Source organism: Anser anser (genome assembly GCF_964211835.1).
Source record: "Anser anser genome assembly, chromosome: Z".
Lineage (NCBI taxonomy): Eukaryota > Metazoa > Chordata > Aves > Anseriformes > Anatidae > Anser > Anser anser.
Window position 1 is genome coordinate 51,057,096 of NC_139723.1, and position 24,441 is coordinate 51,081,536.

Consider the following 24,441-nt stretch of genomic DNA (forward strand, 5'->3'; position numbering starts at 1 on the left):
ACCAGTGGACACGTCTCCTTCCTCAGCACCAGGACCAAAATGCAGCGTGCTTTTCCCTCATTTCCTGACCTCCCTCCGCACAACATTGGGAACAAGGGGCGCGCTGATGAGGAGACGCTGCCTTTATAAACCCACCCCTCTCCTTAAGGCTCAGCGTTATTCGCCTCCGCCTAACCCAGCCGCGGGGGCGCAAGGCACCCTCCCCACCCTTCCCCTGCCGCCACCCCAAACTGCCCCCGGCCGGGGGTCGCGGGGGGGCACCCAGACACCCCCAGCATCCCGGGGCGGGGGCGGTCCGCTGCCTGCCCCGCCTGTGCGGGGCGGGGCGGGGCGGTGCGGGGCGGGTACCGCGGCCGCCGCCCGCCGCAGACAGCGCGGCGAGGGGCCGCCGATGCCCGAGACGGAGCCGGGGCTGGTGGCGGTGCGGAGCGCAGCGCACCTTGGGGTGAGCGCCGCCGTGCTCGGGCCGGGGCCGGGGCTGCGGCTGCGGGGGGCGCGGGGTCCCCGCTCCCCGGACGGGCGTCCCCGGGAGTGATGCTCGGCCGCCGAGGGGACGGGAGGGGCAGCGCCGCTGCTCGCCGGCACTGGAGCCCTTGGGGGGATGCTTCCCGGGCTAGGCAGGCTCCCCGCTTTGGGGAGGAGAAAAGTTTTTGGGTCGCGGAGCGGTGCGAAGTTGGGTTAAGTGAGGCGAGGCGCTGCGGCAGGGCAGGGGGCGCGGGGAGCCCCGCGGCTGGGAGCCGCCGTGCGCCCTCCGGGGCGAGCTGCACCCTGTCGTGATTTATCGGGATGCCGGGGGGTCGGCCCCTCCGCCGCCAACGGTGCGCTGCCCACCCTGTTCGGTGTTTTTACGGCAGGCTCGTGAGCATTAACTCTCAGGTGGAAAATAAAACTGTCTAAGCTGCGGTGCAGCGCCTTGCAGATGGAGTATGTCTCTATGACATCTTAGCATGGGAGCTGTGCATAAAAAAAAAACAGGAAAAGCTGCACGTGACTGAGTAACTTTTGTGTAGGTAACTGTGTATAATAGTTGCAATTCTCTATCTGAGAATACAAAATCAGTATCTTGTATATTCTTCAGTATTCAGCTTTTACTGCAAATGCCTTGAATAAGTGGTGTAACAAAGTATTTTTGCAGAATAATACATACTACTGATAATCAATTTTATTTATAAATTATTTTATATTTTGCATCCTAAGAAATGCAACTTACTATGCATAATGCATGTATAACTAATTTCTGCATTATATTTTTCAAATTAAGTAATCAAGGCACCTGTTACCATGCATCAGTTTTTTCCTGTATTAGAAGTAATGTCATGCTAATAGCTCTGGTGTACATGAGTAGTCCTCCCACAGTTTCATTCTCAAAATTTCAGGGTCAAATCTTGTGTAAACTTAAAGTATTTGCTGTAACACGATCTGTAAGACGGGCGCTGTTAAAAGATACTTAACCACGGGAGTATTCTTTGTAACTTCCTACTTTTGTAACAGAATATGTGGCATAAATCAAAACTAAAACAGAGTTGAATGAAAAATTTGTGTTAGCTAGTCCGAGCTAGTGTTCTAGGTCTGATCTAAGGAAATTGAATTCCTTCTGTAAACTTGGGTAGATTTTGCAGGGGGAATTAAAGAAGCTGCGGATGTGTTAGACCTTCATTTTGATCCTGTTCCAACAGTTTAGTGTCTTACCCGCACATCAATGACCGGCTCTATGCACACATAACATTTCAGTTAATACTGCCTCAGAGGTGCATAGAGGTCTGATGAGATGCTTGTAACACTTTGATTGCTTTTTCTTACATTACTGCCCTTGCATTTGGGATTTGAATGTTACATGGTCATAGTAGAAAGTAATTACAGAAGGTGATAATCTTTGTTGTAGCTGGTAGAATAGCAGTTTTTTCATTTTTTCACACAACATCTGGGGACAGTTTTTACTTTCCACTAGGACTTTTTGTCATCAACCGGGACCTAATGCTGAGCAGTGGCTTTTGAGAGGCATAAAGTGATCTGAGTATTGATAGACTTCTATCCACCAGGTTGCTGCTGAAACAAACATGCTGTTGCTGTGTCTGATGGGATGAGCCAGGGTATTATGTTACAGCCAGTAACATTCTGCTTTAAATTCTAAATTTAACCAAGTCTGTAAATTACTTTTTAGAAGCTTCTAACTGCATGCTGTTTTATTAATGTTAATGATACCTGCTTGTCCTTTTTAGCATGAATGAAGAAAATACTTCCTATGAAGAATAAAAATACTTGATGGTGGGAGAATCTTTAAAACACCTTTACCTTCAAAGCTGGAGAAAAGTATGAAGAAACACTCCATCTGATTCCCTGAGCATCTCACAAAGAACACAGAATGGCTCATTGCAAAAAAACTGTTGTTAGTGTCTTGGAGGAGTGGTGTTTGAAGGAACCACTGTTTGGTTGCAAACGGCACCAGAACGTTAGGAAAAAACTAAGACTGATAAGAATAATAGGGCTTCTTGTGAGTGTAGTGGCCATTAGTACTTTCTCTCTTTCAATTAGTGCCTTTTTCAAGACGGAACTGTATAGCAAGGTGTTGGCCAGCAGCCTAGATAGCCAAAAGCAGGTGCATGGTCACCAAAGAACTCTGTTGGATTTCAAGGAACAGAATGAAGACGGTGCTCCAGATCCACCTACTTCCATGAAATATGAAGCTGAGCATGGCAATGCAACAGATCATGCCAAGGGAGAGTACCCGGAGGACCTATTCTCTCTTGAAGAAAGAAGAAAGGGTGCAGTGATCCTCCATGTGATTGGAATGATTTATATGTTCATAGCCTTAGCCATAGTCTGTGATGAGTTCTTCGTTCCTTCTTTGACTGTCATCACTGAAAAGCTGAGTATATCTGATGATGTGGCAGGGGCAACCTTTATGGCTGCTGGTGGCTCAGCCCCAGAACTCTTCACTTCTTTAATAGGAGTGTTTATATCCCACAGCAATGTTGGCATTGGGACAATAGTGGGATCTGCCGTGTTCAATATCCTGTTTGTTATTGGAATGTGTGCTTTATTTTCTAGAGAGATCTTGAACCTTACTTGGTGGCCACTCTTTCGAGATGTGTCGTTTTACATTGTTGACTTGATCTTGCTAATCATCTTTTTTCTGGATAACTTAATCATGTGGTGGGAAAGCTTAACCCTCCTGACAGCGTATTTTTGCTATGTGACTTTCATGAAGTTCAACGTTCAAGTAGAAGAACTGGTGAAAAAATTTTTAAACAGGAACAAGGTTGAGAAGGTTACAGCAGCAGATGCTGAAGGAAAGGTTGGTCAATTTTTAATGAGCATATATGTAATAGTGCTTTTATAAATGCTGAGTCCTTCCTTGTTGTATAGTACCCAAATACAGTACAATAAGCAATATAAGGAGTTCTGTGCTTTGCTAAAAGGTCTTTTTGTTTAATCAGTCCAATAAGATCGAAAATATAAAACATGAGGTAGCTTTCTAGTAAATCAATAGCTTTTAACTTCAGAGTGATCTGAGTTGCACACAGGGCAATACGAAACGCCAGCAAAAAGACATAAACCTATATTCAGCATTTTGCCACATTGATGAGGTCCGAGATAAAACAGTTTTTGTTTTCCCTAAGCTTTTGGATTCGGCAGTAGCAATAGCTGTGGTGTATCTCAGGACTAAATCTGGCTTTTTAAAGGCTGTTAATGCACTTTCTTCCTCAAAAAAGCAAATGCACTTGGAGCAATATATAAAGTTATTTTTTTTAATCTACCGATGTTGGTATAAAATACTAACTTCCATTTGTAATTAGTGGCAATTATGTGAAAAAATATCTCTGGAAAAACAGTGATCATAATGGCAGAGTCAGCTGTTTAATTGGGATGGTTTTCCTTTCATAGTATTTGCAACTAAGCAAACTAATTTTTGTCCCCGTACTTGGCCATGAGTAAAGAAGGGAATTTGTGCGCAGTGGGGCTCAGTGGGTCTTCAGCAGTTACTGTCTCTTAAACAGATCCCTTCTTAAAAGAGGCTATATTTAAAGGACACTTGAAGTGGAACCCATAAATACTTATGTTTGCAGACACTGTTAATTGAATGTTTAATACTGAAATCAAAATGCCTTGTTTTATATGACAATAGGGTTATTCATCAGGTAAGTGTTTTTGTTTGTTTGTTTTGTTTTGTTTTGTTTAATCTGGTAATTGCTCAGAGTATCAGGGAACAGTTCACTCTGGTTTCTTTCTTTTAACATCCCTGTATCAGTGCTTCAGAAGCAACAATCTGGTGGCATAAGCATACAGACATATAAACAAAAGGACAGAGAGACTGAGTTCATATAACACAAGAGAGAGGCTACCTGCCTGTGAGTTACAGAATACTGATGATTCTGTCTATATGCAGAACTTTGAAGACAGGTATTGATATTTTAACAGTACAGACAGGTGCTTTCTGTGTTAGGACTGAATCCACTGAAAAAAAACGTCAAAACAAAGACATAAAATTTCCTCTCTCTCCCTTTAAAAATAATAATAATAATTTAAAAAAAAGTTTCTAACCAAATTTGACACACATTTGGTATACTTTCTTCTACTTTCATATCTTCCTTTTTGTCCCATTCTTCTTTGAAAATCAGCATGCTCATCTTTATCTTTCTCAAAGTGTGTAATTGGGATTTTGAAAGAAAATGAAGAGTGAACACCAACAAACTATTTGCCCTAATGAATGAAATGCTTCTTGAACTGCATTAGTTGGGTGCTGAATAATGCATTATTTCATGGAGTGTTGTAAGTACTTCCACATTTTGCGCTAAATATGTGTAATAATAGGAAGAGACAATGGTTTATGAAACAACAGTAATCAATTAATCTACTATCATCTGTACAGCAACTGGATTTGCAGGACATGTGAATTTATAACTGATCTTAAACAACAGTCAATATGCAAATCAACTCTGTTGGGCTGTCTAGGCTATGGAGCTGAGTAGGATAGCTACATACTATGGTAAGCATTCAATTTTTTCAAATGAACAGAAGAATAAAGTATTTGTAAGTCAAATTGAACATAGGATATTTTCACATTGAATAAATGCTTTAAGTACTTTGACTTTTAAAAAGTCAAGTCCATTCACTTTTGGAAAACTCATTTATTGTTTGATATGTTAATTACTTAGAGTTTATTCCTGTTATAGGTGCACATATTCCTGTTACAGGTGCACAATCAGCTAGGGATGGAAAATCTGAAAACTGTATACTTTTGTTAAAAACTCAAGACTTGTGTCTTGTGTTCCATGAAGATATCTTTCATGAGTTGATCTCAAGTTAATTAAAATACTAAAATCATGTATTTGTAAATCACTGAGTAGTAGAGGGGGGTGAAAGAGTTGCTCTAATTTTATTACAATTTACCTAACATGTATTTTCTGCCTCCTGCTGAAAAATAGCTTCTGAAGGTATCAGACTATGTATTTCTTTTAATAAGCCATACTGTAAAGACATATTTTTGAATACTTGGCTAACATTCTGAATTATAACTTATTATGAATGAGTATCAGTTGAACAGAATTTAGTAGGATGAATGAACTAATATTCTGATAGCAAGGATGTCACAGATGATGTTCTTTGGAAAGAATCTCCCTAAAGCTCTGTATTCTGAAAAACAAACAAACACAAAAATGTTATGATGAAATGCGTAGGATGTTCAGCTTTAAAGTTGTTGCCTAAAGCAAAGAATAAAACATTTCTGTAGTTTGAGATTTGGAGCCTAGTAGTGAATGCAGCGTGTCCTATTTCGTAACTAGTGGGAATTAGAACCACTGCAGAAGTGATAGTCTTGGCTTTTGGACTGTGTTTTCTGCAGTGTTAACCTAGATTGCTCTCAGTCATCAGGAATGTGCTATATCAATGCAGAATCAAATTGTGTATAATCAAATTAGTATTTCAAATGCAAACTTTCCAGTCTCAATTGTTTCTAACAGAAACATTTTCACATTTTTACACCATGTTAGGACAGAGATTTGCTAGGCAGATCTGGAATCTGTGGGTTAGGTTGCCTTGAAAGAACTTAATTTCAAGAGTATATAGAAAATTCTGTTCTTTTGTCTAACCCGTGCTACTTTTGCCTATCCATTATTGATTCTGCTGTTGCTAAAGAGGCAAGTGGTCTGCTAAAAACATTACTGCCGTATTTATCTTTAAGATGTTGTGTTGTAATCTGAAAGCAGCTCAACAAAGTTGAGAGGTCTAAATAAGGCAACATAATGCTGGAGAGTTGAAGGGTTAGGTGGCTCACTGGCAAACTAGTATTGAAGAGCAAAAATCTGAGCAGGTGAAAAACCTTTGGGGATATTAAAATGCATTTTGATATTAATTTCAGTACTTTTATTATATTATTTCTTGAAAGGTTGAAGAAAAATTCACATTGTCAGCAAAATATTTTCCATGAGAAAAGGTCTTAGATAAGAAATGATTTTTCATCTTAGCCATCATGTGTTGTATATGTATTCACGGGCTTGCCAGAATGCGTACATATCTCTAAATGTTTTTTAGATTCCTTTCTCTCCCATATTTGAGAATTAAAGGTTGTTTTTGTTTTTTGTTTTTTTTTGTTTGTTTGTTTTTTCTTAAATTGGGCATGTATTCAAACTTGCCTACTTTTTCTAAAGTTATTTCATTTTGTGCATCAGTTACTTGTACAAATGTGAATGCATATTGAATGCTCAATGTGCATTTCATTGTGCTCACTATTTTCCTGCACAAGCTTTCAATCAAAAGTACAAATCAAAGTACTGTTTAGATTCTTAAAAGAGTACAAGTTGAGAAAAAGCTGGTAACTGGATTTTTGGCATCAGTTTGATGACACTAATGAGATCAGAGTACATTTGGTTGGTTGGTTGGTTTTTTGCATTTATAGTTGGTTTGGTCTTGCTGCATGGTTTTGTTTGAACTGTGGGTAATCTCCTGCCCTATCCCACTCCTAAGGAAGTCTAATAGCAGTTTGATACTAATGAACTCCAGAGATCAATGTGACAAGGGTGGAAAAAGGAAGGAGGAAAGATTAAGAAGGAGGAAAGAAGCAAGATACCATGAAAGGCCAGGATAAAAAACAGACAGCCAAGTTCTACAACATAGGGTAGTACATGCAGTCCAATGTGGATCCTTGACAAGTGTCACTGAGCTCTGTGGACTGACCTGAACTTGCCCTACAATAGGTGGTGCAATCCCACCACCAGATACTCCAAAAGTCTGTTCCAATCTGTATTATACTATGCCCTCCAAAAGTCCCTTCCAACCTGAGCTACAAGAATGGATGAATTTTGGGGTCTGGGAAGGAAACTTTGGTGTTAATTCTATGTCCTCCTCAGATGTGTGAAGGTGTTTAAAAACGGAATGTTGAAACTGTATGAGGGACAGGAAGAAGAAAACTGAGAGAACTGAAGTACAAAGTTAAGTAGTTAAAAATAAGGCTTTTTCTGACTTTCTGGTAAAGGCCTCAGTCTTGTCTTGGTAGTCTCTAATGGCAAAAGCATGTTGAGTAAATTAAATCACAATAAAACATTATGTGAGGTTTCATTTTTTAAGTACTTTTTCCTTTAAGGTAGCATGGATATCATCACAAAAATATTTGAATCTGATCACTCAGTAAATAGCTCAAAACAGTTCTGTTTGGCAGCTAGGAGAACAGAATGAGAGTGGAACAAGGATATTGTGCAATGACATCTGTTTCACTGAGATTACTGTTTAAATAAATAACTTATGGTATATACAAGCCAGTTATTTTATTTTATTTTATTTTACATTTACAGAAGACTGCATTCAGAAAACAAGATATTTTTACCAACAAGACATAGTTTGACATTATTTTATTGCCAATTTTGTTATCTTAAGAAACCTGAATAGCTTGTGTGTGTTATTTTAAAATCCATACCGATCCCAAGTGTTGCGACATTGTATTTAATGGCAGTATTTGCATTCTAAAGGAAAGACTGTTAGCACCATTTTTAGGTAGTTCTCTACTTGCTGGCTTTATTAGTGCCACATGTGTGCATGAACGAAAAGCTGGAATTTGCAAAAGGTCTGAGTTCATTGTAGTTGTTTTGAACTGCTGAACAGTTCTTTTTCAGGGCTTCTTGCTGAATCCACAGACCTGGTAGCTGCAGCTCTATCTATAGAATACCCTTTCTTCTCTAACCAGCAACAAAATACTTTTTTTTTTTTTTTAAAGTGGTGTTTCGTATTTCATAGAAAGTTTGGAGTTTTATTCTATAGACATTTCTCAGTTGGTCTACTCCTGCAAGCACATATGTGAATATAGAGCTATGAGTATCTGGATCTTTCATTCTTATATATAAAGGATGGATGAATTGTGACATGTACTTATTTAGAACATGTACATCATCACAGTTCTTGTACGTTTTGTTTTGATAAAAGCCTATTTTTGTACTATATTTTATTTGTTATTTCTTATCGTAAAAACTTTCGAGTTACTTCTGTGGTACTTTAATGTTAGTCCACTAGCAGTAACTGTTATTTAATTTGCCTTGAGCATTAGAGCTGTTGATGCAAATTAGGGTTATTACTAACATACCTAAAGCCTTACACATTATATATGCAACCATTACTACAGTGAAACTGATACAATTTTCAGTTTATTTTAACACCTCTCAGTAATTTATTGAGGACAAATCAATGATTACAGTGATTTCCACCATTTGAATTTCTTGGTTTTGTATGTATTTGTCCTGGTAAAGAGCAGAAAATGACAGCATGGAAATGCCAAACAGATTAAATGCTCTTAAATTATGGCCATCCATTAAGATTGACTAAGCAACCTTTGTTGATTAAGCTAGGAAAAGGAAGAGTAAAATCCTGCCATCTTTAACAGCAAGGGGAAAACATATCTATCAATACAGTTTAAAATAAAAAGCATGTGTAATTAAAAAGAACTCAGGCAATACTTCTTAGAGGCTGCATAAAACCAGCTGTGTTGACAAATTTTCACTATGCAGTCTTTTAGAACTCCAGATGTGATTGACTCCTCTGTGCTAGAAAGTGTAATAAAAGAAAAAAAAATGCTCTCTCAAAGTCTGGGAAGCATATAAGTGCTTTTTCTTCTGTCATCTCAGTCTTGATTACTTTGGTCCAGATCCTCAAGAGGATGTGGGAGACTGTAGGTGGAATTTCAACCCCAATATCAGAATACTGGTCCTCAAAATGTCTGCATTCTTTATGATATTTAAACTCTGAAGGAGCTTCACTTTTCAACAAAGATATTCTGATGCTGTAGGTTTGCTTCTGGGCTTGCTCAGAAATATCAGACCCAGATGGAGCACCATGGTACTGCTTTTCCATATTACCCACATTCCTCTACTTATTTTGCCTGAGTTGGTTCTCCAGATTTACCTCCCAGGCTAAGATTTAAAGCTTTAAATTTGGAATTTTTTTTTTTTTTTTTACAAACTCTTCAGGCTCTGGTGGCGAGAGTGCTCAACTTTTTTTCAATTATGTGCAGATCTCCCCTGTTCACTACTCACCTTATGTAGTGAGTGCTCTGCTCATTGTGTAAAAGTTGGGTGGCTAGGCACATCTGACTTTCCTACTTTTTCTGGCCCTATTTTAACCAGTGTGTCCAGGTAACCATGAAGGCCTATGTCTTCCTGGCCTGCATCAGAAACAGTGTGACCAGCAGGACTAGGAAAGTGATTGTCTCCTTGTATGTAGCCCTGGTGAGAATTTACCTCAAACGTAGTGTTTGGTTTGGGGCCTCTCACTACAAGAAGGGTATTGAGTTGCTCAAGCACATGCAAAGAAGAACAACGAAGCTGGAGAAGAGAGTAGAAAACAAGACTTACAAGCAGCAGCAGAGGGGTTGTTTAGTCTGGAGAAGAGAAGTCTGAGGGGAGACTTCACCACTCTCTCCAACTACCTGAAAGGAGGCTGCAGCAAGGAGGGTGATGGTCCCTTTTCTCCAGTGACAAGTGCTAAGACAGGAGGAAATGGTCTCAAGTTGTGCCCAGGGAGGTTTAGATTCATAGAATCATTGAATACCTAGAGTTGGAAGGGACATACAAGGATCAGTGAGTCCAACTCCAGGCTCTGCACATGACCACCAAAAAATTAAATCATACATCTAAGAGCACTGTCTGAACACTTCTTGAACTCTGGCAAGCTTGGTGCTGTGGCCGCTTCCCTGGGGAGCCTGCTTCAGTGGCCGACCACCCTCTTGGTGAAGAAGTTTTTCCTAGTATCCAATATGAACTTGCCCTGATACAGATTCATGCCATTGAGTCCTATCACTGGTTATCAGAGAGAAGAGATCAGCACCTTATATTGGGTATTAGAAAGACTTTATTCACAGAGAGCATGGTCAAGCATTGTATCGGGCTGCATAGGGAAGTGGTCAAGTCCCCATCCCTGGAGGTATTTAAGAGACCTGTGGATGTGTCTCTGAGGGATATTGTTTACACATGGGACTTGGTAGGTCAGGATGGTGTTTGGACTTGATGATCTTGAAGGTCTTTTCCAACCTAGATGATTCTATGAAAAAGTAATATTGAGCACCATCTTTTTAGAGGGGGTTCCTGTCTTTTCTAAACTATGTGAGGTGGAAAGTGCCTCAAGGGCAGTAGTTGTTGCAAGACTGAGGTTGCCAACATAGGGTGAGTTTTTGGGCACAACACACTTTAGAGTGGTCTTAGCTCTTCTGAATGGTAATACTCCCTAGGTAGTCAGTAGTATGTGGCCCGGGTGCCAAAAAATTAAGTGATGCCAAAAATTGATGAAGTGCTTCTGTGCTGCTAATATTCTGAGTTTCTGTTGCATTTTTTAGCATGACTTAGTATTCCAGTACTAACCGTAAATGTATGAGAACAACACCTTTTTGAGTTCTTTCTCTTTCTGAAATTGCTTCCAAGAACTGAGGCATTTTGCTTCTGTAACAGTAGAATAAGATTATAACTAATCTGAATTTGTTACTGTATGATACATAGTATGTTTGTCTTGAAGAAAGCCCCATAACAAAAATGATGTGGAAGTAGAGAAGAGTAATGATCAGGTGGGTTCTTAAAAGTAAGTTATGTGTCCTACTTGTCTGGTGTTTGTTAAAAGCCAGGCTTAACCATAAAAATTAAGGACCTTCTGTGCAGAAAGCTTTTGACAGCATTAAACCAAAAGTGAACAGTCTGAGTTCCTGTTCTCTGTTACTTCAGGTTGGACATTTGAATATTTTATGAAGATGGTGTAAGGCAATGTGGGATTCAGACCTTTACTAAATGATTACCTCTTTGGTACAAGCAAAAAAAAGTAAAAAGCACAGTGAGTGCTTTCTGATAAACAGTAATCAATAGAGTACTGTTGTTTCAAAATTCAAAACCTGAACAACTTCAAAAAAGCTTTCCACAGTCTTTTCAGAAATCCAAAATCTAATTTTAGTCAGGAGAGCAGACAAAGGAAGTCTGAAAGCTTACACTTTAAGACTATTCAAGCCCAATGCATATTGGCAGTGTTTTATACAAGAGATATACAGATGTACATTTGTATATCACAGATGGGAGGATGTGTTAGAGATGAGTATGAAAGTTACAGCTGCAATAGCTGTAACAATTAATTAAAGCATCTCTTATCTATTTAGTGACCTTTGTTGTTATTTATAAAAGAAAATTTAATGTAAGGAATAAGACTTAAATTTCTCCCCAGTCATCTACTGTGTTTTGCCTAAACTGCGAACTGTGCACTAGTGTGGTGTTAGTAATTCTGTAGAATAAAGAGCAGTGTTTCCTTAACCTAGACTAGCCTTATTCCATTGCATTTGAGTCAGTTCTTATTTAAGTATTGCTTTTTATTGTTTAACTTTATGTCTGCATCCATTAAGCTATGCAGCAGAATCTTGAGATTCAAATTCTTTCTTGGGACTGGCAGCTTTTTAGAACCTAAAATGGGAAGATAAAGCAAAATCAGATAATTGTCATAAATTCATTGTGCACAGATCAGCTGTTATGTGTCCCAAGGTGAGAGCTGGTCTCATTTAATTCTTCCCTTTGAAATTGCTAGCCTCCTTTGTCAGGACAAAATTAGTAATGCTTAGCTTAGACCTCTTCTTACAGAACTCTTGATTCTACATTGTTCTAATGCAGACACAAAATATTTTAACTGCTATTGAATTGGTTATCAAAATACTGAGATGATAATCTGGTCTCCATCACACTGGGTGCTTAGACAACTGTATGAAATCACAGTTCTCTCCTCAGTAGCTCATGGTGGAAAAAGATAAATGCCATTCAAAGTGCCTGGGAAGAGGCATATGATTCATCATGTACATAATTTTATGTACATTGATATATGCTTACCGTTCTATATAATTAGCATACTGTCAGTCCTTTTCCAATCATCCAAGCTTTCACTGAGTTGCTGATTATTTATTCCACGTACATGTCCAAGACAATTTAAAGAAATAATTTATTACTTTATATGATCTAGCATTAGATCTGAGCAAATATCAGTTGGTAGTGTATCTAACAGAAAGCAACATCATTGTACACTAGGACCTAAGTCAAAACTGTAGGCTTGGTGCTCTATTTTCCTATTTGGGAAAATAGACAGACTAGACCGTTTTGGTTAAGCTTGTTTTTATGGTGAACTTCTCTGTGCTAAATGCTTGCAATTGTATTGCTAAGTGCAGGTCATTGTTACTAGCAAAATGAAAATCCTAGTTAGAGCAGCATTAGGGGATACTTTTGGCAAATATTACACTTCACAGAAAAAATAAATAAATCATAGTACATTACCACATATTTCATTATTTCATACACAATCTCTGTTACTTTGAGGAAGTACAGTCACTATTTGCCGTCACTGGTGATTTTTTCTTGGTCTACATGTGTTCCTATCTGAAAAGACGAAATGAAAGAATGCAGTCTTGGAAAAACAGCTATTGCCTTACTGGTAGTAGGGTTGAATCCCATGTACCTGGGAGGGCAATGAAAGTTTTAAGATGTGTTCATGTAATTGTTTCAACAGCAGGTGAAGGACTCAGAGCTCACATTGTCTCCAAAGTAGGTTTACCTGGCTGTGTAACTACTTCTCTGTCTTTGTCAGCAGTGGCTCACTTTGGGCAATCTTCCTGTCCCTGTCAGAGGCAATTTTATCAGGGCAGCTCAAAGAATAGCTACTGATCAGTTACTGTACTTTGCATTATTCCATTACTATTCTACTATCCTCGATATCATTGAAGGTTTATTTTAGGGTGAGTGCGTGAGAACAGGCTTAAAGGTGTATATGTGATTATATTAACACCCCTTTGAAGTGCTACGCTTAAGGAAAAAAAACAGGTTGGTGCAAAACTATTTCTTGTTCAAGGAAGAATAAAGATACCAGGGTATTCATACTGCATTCTCCACTGAAGATCATAAATTTTGCTCAGGGATTAATCCTGCTTTATCACCTCTTAACTGCTTACTGTTGGGAGTCGAGTCTGAAGTCAGTGGTATTACCAGTGACATTTATTGCGTAACCAGCTAGTGTTAACTTTTCACCCTCTCACATTGCTGTAAAACTGCTCTAGCGGATATAGAGCACTAAGAAGGAGGCATGTCTGCTGTCACAGCCTGTGCTCGTTGACCTCCGGGGTATGGTTTGAGACCTGTCCACTTATATAGGCTTTTGCCAGAGGGACAAGGATGAAGTCTGTGGGGTTTGTAAGGATAGAGGATGAGCACCTCTTTTGGGATTAATGAAGCGTTAATTTTGTTATTTAATTAATTTGTGGTGCAAGCTCTTACCAAATTGCCAATCAAATCCTTTTTGTTTCTACCAGGTTGGTACTGGCACAGTCACCAAGCCATTTCCTAGTTAAAATTTTATAACAAGAATATGTTTGAATAGAAAAAAATAATTCAAAACTCCAGAAACTGCTTTGTCCATGAGTAGGGAAAAAAAGTTAGAAATAGTTCATATTATTTTTACTTACACATTTTTAAACCAGTCACCTGAAGTAATTTAAAAGCATCTTTCTATATAGCAGCTAATGTTTGTTTTTGTATAATTTTATTGCTATTTAAATATTCCTCTTTTTCTGCTTCATTCTGAGTATTCATCTTATTTATCTGTTATACTCTTGTATTAATTTAGAATGTTTCTGGATGGAGGCACATCCTTTTGGAAGGCTTCATCTTGGATGGATGTTTAAATGTCAAAGTGATGCAAATAGTTACGAAAACACTCTCTGTATTGAATACGTTTTATCTGTACATACGTTGAATACGTTGAATCTGTATTGAATTCTGTTCAGGACGAATTTTTGACACATGCACCTTTGAAACACACACAGTTAGTTTCTTTGCAGAAGTTACAGACAAAATACCTAAGTCTCCTCCCACTCAAAATCAATAGCAAAATCCCTCTGAAATTTAGTCAGAAAATGATTATATACTAAATTAGAGGAATTTTGCCATTGTTTTCTGTTCTCAGTTTCCAGGATGAAATTACTGCTTGCTGCCACACACAATCCTACTTCTAAATGTGATAATGAAGTGATTTTGTAAACTTTTAATTGTTGCTTTCCCAGTCTGTGCTGGAACCATCCACTGTGCATGTGTATATGTGCAGACACACGTGCATGTTTGCACACATAATCATGTGTCTGAAAAGTGCCATGTAGACCATATCAAAGGTGAACGAGATACATTGCAAATTTGAAGGGTGGTATTTTGCATGCTTTCTACATCCTTTCAGCAGTCATCTGCCTAGTAATCCATTTCCATAAGTCTTACTCAAATATTTAAAATTTCCGAGGAACACATTTCTCACTTTTCCCCAAACTAGCTGTCCATAGAAATATGTCTGTATTTTCTCCTTAAATTTGGACTCCTTCCAAGCAGCAAATCACTCCTGTTTGAGGCTGAAGATGTGACATACTGAACTATCAACATATTTTATTCTAGCTTAATATATCATATTAGTAATTCCTGCTATCTTGTGCCTCTATAGGGATAAAAACAGGAGGCTTGCATCACTGGAGAGAGATGATTTTTTACTTTCCAGTGAGGTAATCAGGACTTGATTCTAGCACGGGAATGGCTGAGGGCACTATTCTTTACTACGTGACATTTCATACAGAGAAAAGGCCACTTTTTATCCACAGGAAATAACCACAGCTGTAATTACCATATCTAAAATTCACTATATGTATATAGCAAGATTATGCAGTAAGTTGGAACATGAATTTAAAGTATTACTTTGTTAACTTAAACTATCTACCCAGAAAGCACAAATCTTTTAAAGCAAAGTAATTGAAAAGTAGACAGACTACTTTAGGAATTACCAATATGTGAGAACACATATTGCAAATTTATTAGTAATTTTACTGATTATATTTTTTAGTCTCCAAAAACATGCAGCCTCTTCTTTCACATTAAAGGCTATGAGAAAAAAAATGTTGATTTCCCACATGAACATAAAGAAATACAAACTCTATCTTGGAGTAACAGCAGTAGGCCCAGTAACAGGCTAGAATTGCAAACTTATGCTTTAGCTTTGGCTCTGAGGGTTGAGATGTGGTTCTCTCTTTCATTTAATCTTTTTAGAAACCTGTGACTTTCAAGCCTTGCAGAACATTTTACAGAGAGCTGTAGGAATTCTGCTTGCTAGATTGGATTACTGTGTACAAGAAAAACAATGGTCAACATATTGAATGCAAAATGGTCTTGAGGCAAGGCAGAACATGTGGCATCTGAGAGAAAGGTGGTAAACAAGGCAGTGATGAGGCTTGATGGAAACTAGCAAACAAACTGGATATCATATATTAGGCACTTCTTTAATGGCACGCTGTTTTTTAAGCATCAATAAGCTTTATAGCAGCCATTTTTGCCAAAAATTTAAATGCTAATAGATTTCCTGCTGAAGAATTCTTATTGTTAACATTACTGTCTCCCTTCAAAAACGTTAGGGAAATATTATGGCAAAAAGTGAAGTTACACTTGAATAAACTTGTTAGTATAGACCTTTATGATCACAAAGTGTGGGGATTTTTGCTTGTTTGTTTGTGAGGGAAAAGTCTATACTGCATACAAGGTACATTTGAAGTTGATGGCAAGTTTTGCTGATGATTTTGATGGATGTAAAATTAAGCCCAAAAGTCAGGACACAGAGAATTATGATCTTGCTGCTTCTCCGATCCCTCTGTGCCACTGCATAATTCCAAGCCTCTGAGCTGCTTTCCTTCAATATTAAATCACCTCTAACAAACAAACGTCTTTCAGGCTCAGAGCAAGCAAAACAGGCTATATCAGCTTTCTATGCCCTTGGACTTAAACTGGAAAAGGGCATACAGTGTTTCACAGCCTGTTCTGTCCAGTCATGTGAATGGGTTTTGGATTATTGATAGATTTCAAAGTAATTATTATATCGTTGCTGGGCCCATAATAGTCTTGTTGGTAAGTGGCAATTCCTTAAGATTTGGAGCTGTTTTCTTCATCTCATTCTCCTGCATCTATTTTAAAGCGTGAGGAAAACACAGCACTAAACAGCAAATTTTAAAGCACATATTTATTAGCAGCCAAAAATGGTATTCTGAAAGATGAAGATATATTTTGAGAAATAAAATATTGTTAAGAAGAACCATTATTTCCCAAAGATTTGCCTTTAAAATGATGCATAATTGAAACTGATAAAGTGAATGTACACATCTTCTGTATACAACGTAAGAAGAAGTTACACACTTGTTTTCTAGAATAATGATGGGAAAACTAACTTTCTAATTCTAGATGCAGTTAGATGTAGTTTCTTGGATGAGGAATGGGTTTCTTACAGTTTTTCTGCCTTATATTGTAGATTGCTATGATGATGCTAAAGGTGTAAAATATTAAAGAAAAATCAGTTTTGTATTTCATCTCTAGATGGTATTTTGAATCCTATGTACTCTGAGTTAATTACTATTAATATTTAGCTTCAAATATGTACATTTTTGAATAACGTTTTAATGTGAATGCCCGTCTAGTGGTAGGTCTTAATCTTAAAAATGAAATCTCATAACAGTAGTTGCCAATGTACAGATACTGTGGTGATTTCTTGATGAATCCATGTTATTAAAGAAAGATTAACTTTTCTTTTACATTAATATCTGAACAGAAAGTTTGAACAGAAAGTCAAATTTGGGGCTTGCAAGGCTCTGCATCTGAAGCACTCTCAGCAGTTCAGATGTGCCTATGTGTTGTCTTTTCTCAGACACCTCAGGTCTAGAAACAACCATGGCCATCATCATTTCTAGAAGCCCATCTTTTTAGAAAGAAGACTAGATATGTGTCAAGTCAGTTAATTACTTTCTGGAATGAACAAAAACTTTCTGCTCTACAGTTAGCTAATTGTTACACATAGAGGCAAATTTTTGTGAGTTGTACATTGGGAGGGACCTCTAAATTACCTGGTCCTCCTATGGAAAGATAGTATGCAAAAAATGAAAATGCAGGCTAATTTTCAGATTTAGTTGACCTGCATCCAAAATTGCTGATAAGAAGTTCAAGACACCAGACAATTGTGGAATCTAGCTCTTGGTCTCAGGTTCATCCTGCTTAGCTGTGCTGCCTGATTTACATAAATAGTCTTCTCAAGTTATTTCTTTCATCAGTCCAGAGTATTGGGCATTTTAAAACTCTGATTTGGATCTTAATTAGTAGGATTACTTCTCTGCTGACCTGAAATTAGGCAAAATTAATCTTCAGCATCGCCTACAGCAGTAGGTTGCTGAAGTCTGAAAAGCCATCTCCTATGATTTTATTGCAATAGCCTGAATACATACCATGGTGTTGTTCCCTTTCGTGCCACCTGAAATTGCATCTGTTTGTGATGAGGGTGACAGCCTGATGTCTTTTTCATAGGGTTACCTTCAGGAAAGGTTTGATGCAGAATTCTTGTTTTTCTCTGCCACTAAGCAAAATGAAATGCTTGTTCAGGTGTTAATCTGTTCTGTGAATGTTCCATTTGCTCCCTTAGTACTCTGGTCAGTACGTAGATATCACATGTGGTTCCAAAGAAGTGCAAGTGGCAAATAAGCTATTAAGTGAATCTTACTTTTACTTACAGAAAAAGTCACTGGCACTGCAGTCACAAGAGACTGTTAACTTGTATGGTTCATAGCAGATTTTTCAGGATCATCTGATGAGATGTAATTTTAGCTTCCAGAGTATTACAGTATTGGTTGAATTAACAGTTTGGTTCATTGCATTAGCCTTTAATGCAGATGACTGAACATTTACAATGAATTAATTAACTTGTATACAACTCCTAAAATAACAAGGAAATTCTTGCTAGCAAAATTCTGCAACTCCAGCCTCCAAAAGAAAAATGAGTAGTTAATTATGAAAATTCAGATTACATTGTCCTTACTCCGTCTGCTTAGCATTGCCTTTGGAAGTTTGTTCTTTACAATTAATTGCTAATTGCTGTTTTCAAATATTTTACAGTACAGTGAGGGAATAGAGCACCATGAAAAATCACATGTACACATAGTCCCTTAACAAAAGGAAACCACATTGCAGTCAGGGCTCATTCAGTCTTGATGGTTGAATTTGGGAAAATAATTTAATTTTCTATGGCTCAGATTCACTTAGATTTGTAAAATGGTACACCTGCCGTCTTTGTTTCTGGAAAAAACACCTGAATGTCCTTGCTAGTAACAGCCATTAAAATCATCAGTGTTACAATACCTGTATGTAGCAAGAAAACAATGGCATTTCCCCCATGAAATGTATAGCATTGTCTGTCCCTGTTGCAGTGTTCTGACTACCAGCCTTTTTTTTTTTTTTTTAACACCATTATTGAATTGTCAAGATGTTGATTGTCGTGTCATCATGTTTCAATATGGCGATGTAAGAGTAAGGCATAAGGACAGGAAGTAAGTAATGAGTCAATGGGTATTTTCAAAAGGTAGTGTTCCTCCTTCTACATAAAGGATTTGATGCCATAACTCATTCTTATGCATGTGTTGTTTCATACTAACTATAGATTTTGTACCATACATACTCTAGGTGACCCTGCTTGAGCAGGGGGGTTGGACTAGATGATCTCTAGAGGTCCCTTCCAACCTCAACCATTCTGTGATTCTGTGATACCACCATCCATTTGCCATGAAATTTACTGTCTGTCCTTTACTGAGCACCCAGCTGAGATATGAATGGTCTTTCTAAGTGGGTGGGGTGGGGTGCAGAGGAACAGTGAATGCCAAGCCTCAGATGGTGCTCTCTCACCTCTTTTAGGGCCATTGCAGGCTGCAATTTGTGCATCAAATCCCTGACCCAAAGGGAGAAAAAGGGAAAACAGTAGGTTATGGGCTAGGAGTTGTGACTTACCTGTTTTCCCAACATTTTACTGTTTAAGTTCTGATGTGTCAGGTTTGCCAGCTGCTGTCAGCCGTAGAGATTGCTGTGTCACTCTTTGCCAAGACATAGGCCAAGAAACACATTCTGGCAGCCTGTAAAATATCACACAGAAAATCACTTCCTGATGCCAAGAGCAGGAGAAAAATGTGCTCTTTCACCTCCAAACATCATCCAGGGATTGCACATTGCACAGAGCTGACCAACTGCATGGGGCTGGCTTTCAGTTTGCAATAGTTTGATACCACCATTGGTTTTAATGGGTGTTGGATAGATTCAGAATGCTAGAAGAACTTTATATAATCACAGCATTCTCTGTGCAGAAAATGATGAGCATTAAGATTTTTTTCTGGCGGTGAACATTGTGAAAAAAGAAGCAGGATTTTATTGCTTTTGATAGTATCCTGTACCTTGCTGACTTCCTGTATTGGAAGGAAGCTATATTACCCCATATAGCAAAGAGAACTCTGCTAGAAATTTTTGTTTTGTTTTGTTTTTGTTTTCCCTAGACCTGCCAACAGAATTATTACTGTAGGTTGGACTGTGCTCCTAACATAAGAATCTTAGAATCATAGAATCACAGAATTGTTTGGGTTGGAAGGGACCTTAAAGCCCACCCAGTTCCAACCCCCCTGCCATGGGCAGGGACACCTCCCACCAGATCATGTTGTCCAAAGCCCCATCCAGCCTGGCCTTGAACACCTCCAGTGATGGGGCGTCCATAACTTTTCTTGGCAACTTGTTTCAGTGCCCCTACCACCCTTATGGTAAAGAATTTATTCCTCATATATGATCTAAACCTACCCTCTTTTAGTTTAAAGCCATTCCCCCTTGTCCTATCGCTACAATCCCTGACAGAGTCCCACCCCCATCTTTCCTGTAGGCCCCCTTTAGGTACTGGAAGGCCACTATAAGGTCATCCTCAAGCCTCCAGGCTGAACAACCCCAACTCCCTCAGCCTGTCTTCACAAGAGAAGTGCTCCAGATCTTTGATCATCTTTATGGCCCTTGTCTGGACTCATTCTAACAGGTCCATGTCCTTCTTGTGCTGGAGGCCCCAGAGCTGAACACAGGACTCCAGGTGGGGTCTCATGAGAAGAAGGGGAGAATCACTTCCCTTTAGGTGCTGGCCATGATTCCTTTGATTAAGTACAGGATACAGTTGGCTTTCTGGGCTGCAAGTGCACATTGTTGGCTCATATTGAGCATTGCATCAACCAGTACCTCCAGATCCTTCTCCTCAGGGCTGCTCTCAATCCATTCTCTGCCCAGACTGTATTTGTGCTTGGGATTGCCCCAGCCCAGATACAGGATCTTGCATTTGGCCTTGTTGAACCTCATGAAGTTCACACAGGCCCACCTCTCAAGCCTGTCCAGGTCCCTCTGGATGGCATCCCTTCCTTCCAGGGTGTTGACTGCACCACACAGCTCAATGTCATCAGCAAACTTGCTGAGGGTGCACACAATTCCTCAGCTTACTTGAGTTTATGAAGCTAAATCAGGTGAATACGAAGCTCTGAGTTGAGCAGAATTGCTCAGTTCTGTGAGCAGAAATATATGCAGAATATATCTGTGTTTATGAATTTTATTTTTGGTAAAAGTAGCACTATTTAATGTGGAAAAATTCTGCTGTCTCATTCAGTATGCATCCAAAATATGGTGCTAGCACAGACAAAGTTGTATGTCCAGTGGGTGAATTTATTCATTGCAAAATATGTAAAAACATAAAAAAAGAAATGTAGGAGAAATGTTTGTCATGTGATGGCATTGTGTGGCGATTGCTGGCAGTGCTCTCCTAGTGCCTCTAGTTAGTTCCACTTGGGCATTGTAAATCCAGGGCAGCATGAAGCCTCCAAACTGTAGTCAAGGAAAAAATAGTTTTATTGAGATCAGAAAGTAAGATTAGATGCAATACTGAAAACTTAGGCTTCCTTATCAGCAGAAACAGGCATCTTTCGGATGCTTTCCAATCTTTTTCTTTGAAGAGGTAGTGAGCATCTCCAGTGCAGCCAGTATGCCGATGATATATTTTTCATAAAGTAAACTTCTAATAATGCTGCTTTCATGTAAATGCCAGTTATGATTTAGGAGTGGTTGTGATTTGTTGGAGGCACTTCCAATCATCCATTTGGGGATTCTTGTGGCAGTTGACACATCCTTAAATGTTTGTGGCCTGATTTTCCTGTTTTCACCACTTCTGAGTTTGTTGGAGTACAAAATATAACTCACAGAAAATGTGTGTACGGGGATATGTAGAAAGCTAAATGATAGTTTGCTGACTTTATTTCTCTGTATAAGGTTTCAAAAAAATCATATGTAAACAGAGAAAAAAAATCAACACTACAGCCTTAAAGCATTAGAAAATCTAAATTAGTATTCTAAATTCCTCTTCTAAGACTTTATGGAATTAATGGTGACTCACTTATAAATGGATCACAAATCAGTAGCCACAGAAATGAGTGATGGTCTGATATTATAAAATATATGCATCAAGAGCTCAGACCATTTGTAAGTGTTATGTCATTTAGGAGAAGTGAGGTTTATATTTCTGCTCATGTTGTTAAAAGAAGAGCTGAGGATAGTCAAGAGAGAAATTCAAATACCACCTTTGACATATGCAGTGATTTGCTGATAGGTGTAGAGATGCATTTTAATTGGGTCCAGGATGCAGTTTGGATATGCTGGGTCTCTCTCAGAAGCTGAGAAAAGGACATATTTGCAATATGCCTAGAGCATTTGCTCTGTGTGTAATGACAGCAGAGGGTTTCTACTTACCAAAAAAGAGAAATCAGCATAGCCAAATATGTGTGCATTCCTGCTGTGATGTGTTCCCATTACAGGTGCACAGTAGTACTTGAGCAGAGAGAGCCATAAATAACAGAACAGCAGAACAATCCCTTCTCTCTCTCTTTTTTTTTTTTTTTTTGTAATGTGTGTTTCATTCTATGAAAGAGAATCTGGTTCTCAGAGAACAACTCATCTAGAAAAATTTGATAGGGTTAGAGAGACTAAAACAGATATGCCATTCATCACACTTGCCTCCAGATAAATGTAATACTACACCAGCAACCGTACTACCAGTTCTTCCATGATTAAAAACTTTTAGTGTGTATTAAGAGACTGAAATCAGAAAGACAATGTGTAATAGTGCCATCTGGTGACCTTCTTTCAGAACACGGAGTAAAAATGCATGATTCAACATACTTAGACACTTCACTTAGATATACAAAAAGCCTTTTTAAACTATTTTTTTCCTTTTTTTTTTTTTTTTTTTTGATCCAAGCTCCCTCACTCCCTCAAAGTTTCTGGACTATTAAGAAATGGTATTCATTAGCTGAGGGTATGCTCTTCCAATGCTGGTATAAAATGCTGGAGGGTGTTTGGTTCTATGGTGATACTGACAATTGAAAGAACAGAACAATTTTTACATATCCTGATAGGCATATGTGGCTTTTCCTTTCAGCTAAGAACTGAAAACTGAAAACATTCATCAGGCTTGCTTGATCCTTATCTAATAGGGCTTAAGATCCTGTTCAACTTCTCTGCTGAAAAGATCAGCAGTAAAATGCAAATCCAGGCACCTAGCCTTGCACGAGAAGGGTTTGGAAGTCTGTCTGTGTCCTGGCTGAGCCTACTCAAAGGACAGAGGAGAAACCTGATAATGTGTCTTCATCAACAGCAGAGGAGATAAATAAAGACCTTAAATATTTTCTCCAGATAAGTTTCCCACTTTCTCTACCATCTCATTTTTAGAGAGGAGGAAAAAGAGGTATGGTTGTTTTGATTAAGACCGAAGTAACAGAAAATTAGTGTATGTACACAGTAGTTAGGAAAAAATATGGCATCACATTTCCTCCCTACTAATTATATCCATTTGTAACAAGTAAATATGATTACTTCACCTGGCCATGCAGCTAATTAGTTATCCAGACTGTAGTCCAGAAGGCAATAAATGCCAGCAGAGACCCATCATCTTGTACATCATGTATAACAAATAAGTTGATGCAAAGATCCAGATGTATGTGGGATGATTTTCAGTAGGTTGCCAAAGTTGCAGATACAAACACAAATACACAAATAAATTAGTAATTTTATCAGGCAGACTCTATTCACAAATATTATGATTTTAGTTTCCAGCTGTAGTAAAAAAAAAAATAAAAAAATAGTGCAGGCATACACTTGTAACAGTATTTTGAACTTCAAGATCTTAAATTCTGAAAGTCAGGCACTTGAGTTATATTTTGGAAGCATGAAAGACAAGACTTATAATTTCAGTCTTTAGCTTTCTTTTGTATCAAATGGTCTTCATCATTTATATTGCCCCTCTGAGTATGGACAACAAAATCAACCTTACTTAAACAAGCAGCTTTAATTAAAGTACCTCTAATGAGGCTCTGCATTTAGAGTCATGCTGTGGCTGAGGCTGACAGCACCTGAGTATTGTCCAGTCTTGAGACTGTGCCTCAGTCAGGGTCATCTACCGTATGTCTGATGGGATTCAAGTATCTCCAAAGGAGGGAGACTTCACAGTATTCCAGTGTCTGACCATCCTCACAGCTAGAAAATAAATAAATAAAACAAAAAGTCCTGAGGTTAATAAGAAATTCCTGGTATTTCAATCTGTACTGTTGCTTCCCGTCCTTTCCCTGGGCACCACAGAGAAAAGCCTGGCCCTGTTACACCCTCCTGTCAGGTACTTAAGTAAAATCATGAGGTCTCCCTGAGCTTTCTCTCGTCCAGGCTGACCAGATGACTGATGTTTTGGTCTGTATGCTACCCTGAACACCTAGAATGGTAAATGGGCATATTTATTTATTTATTTTCCTGTGGACCAATTCAGGAATGCACACTCTTTCCTGAGACTGAAAAATGTTGATATGTCAGGTCATTATTGGAGACTTTTTCATATCGGATTCTTGGTTTTCTATGAGCTGAGAACGCCATTAATTTTATACAGATTCTCATTGTCTGTCGTGTGACTGTTGGTAGGTACTGATTAAAGAGCTATCACATATAATTCATTCATCAGATGAAAAGGAATCAGGAAATGAAATTAAACTGAGTCACACATACAGTCTCTGAGTCAAGGTAGTTA

The 24,441-nt window shown here is 38.5% G+C and overlaps 1 protein-coding gene across 5 annotated transcripts in view; it reads left to right on the forward strand.

Annotated features, from left to right (window-relative positions):
* The first annotated feature begins 180 nt into the window (after positions 1-180).
* The window catches only part of SLC24A2 (solute carrier family 24 member 2), a 144,743-nt gene continuing 120,482 nt past the window's right edge, over positions 181-24,441 (forward strand). The window contains exons 1-2 of one of the 5 annotated variants that reach the window (XM_083817107.1): positions 181-445; positions 2,220-3,295. In XM_083817107.1, the coding sequence (XP_083673233.1) occupies positions 2,363-3,295 (933 nt within the window). In that variant the 5' untranslated portion in view covers positions 181-445; positions 2,220-2,362. The remainder of the gene's footprint in view (positions 446-2,219; positions 3,296-24,441) is intronic. The other 4 variants (XM_083817110.1, XM_083817109.1, XM_083817106.1 and 1 more) reach the window with 4 other exon arrangements.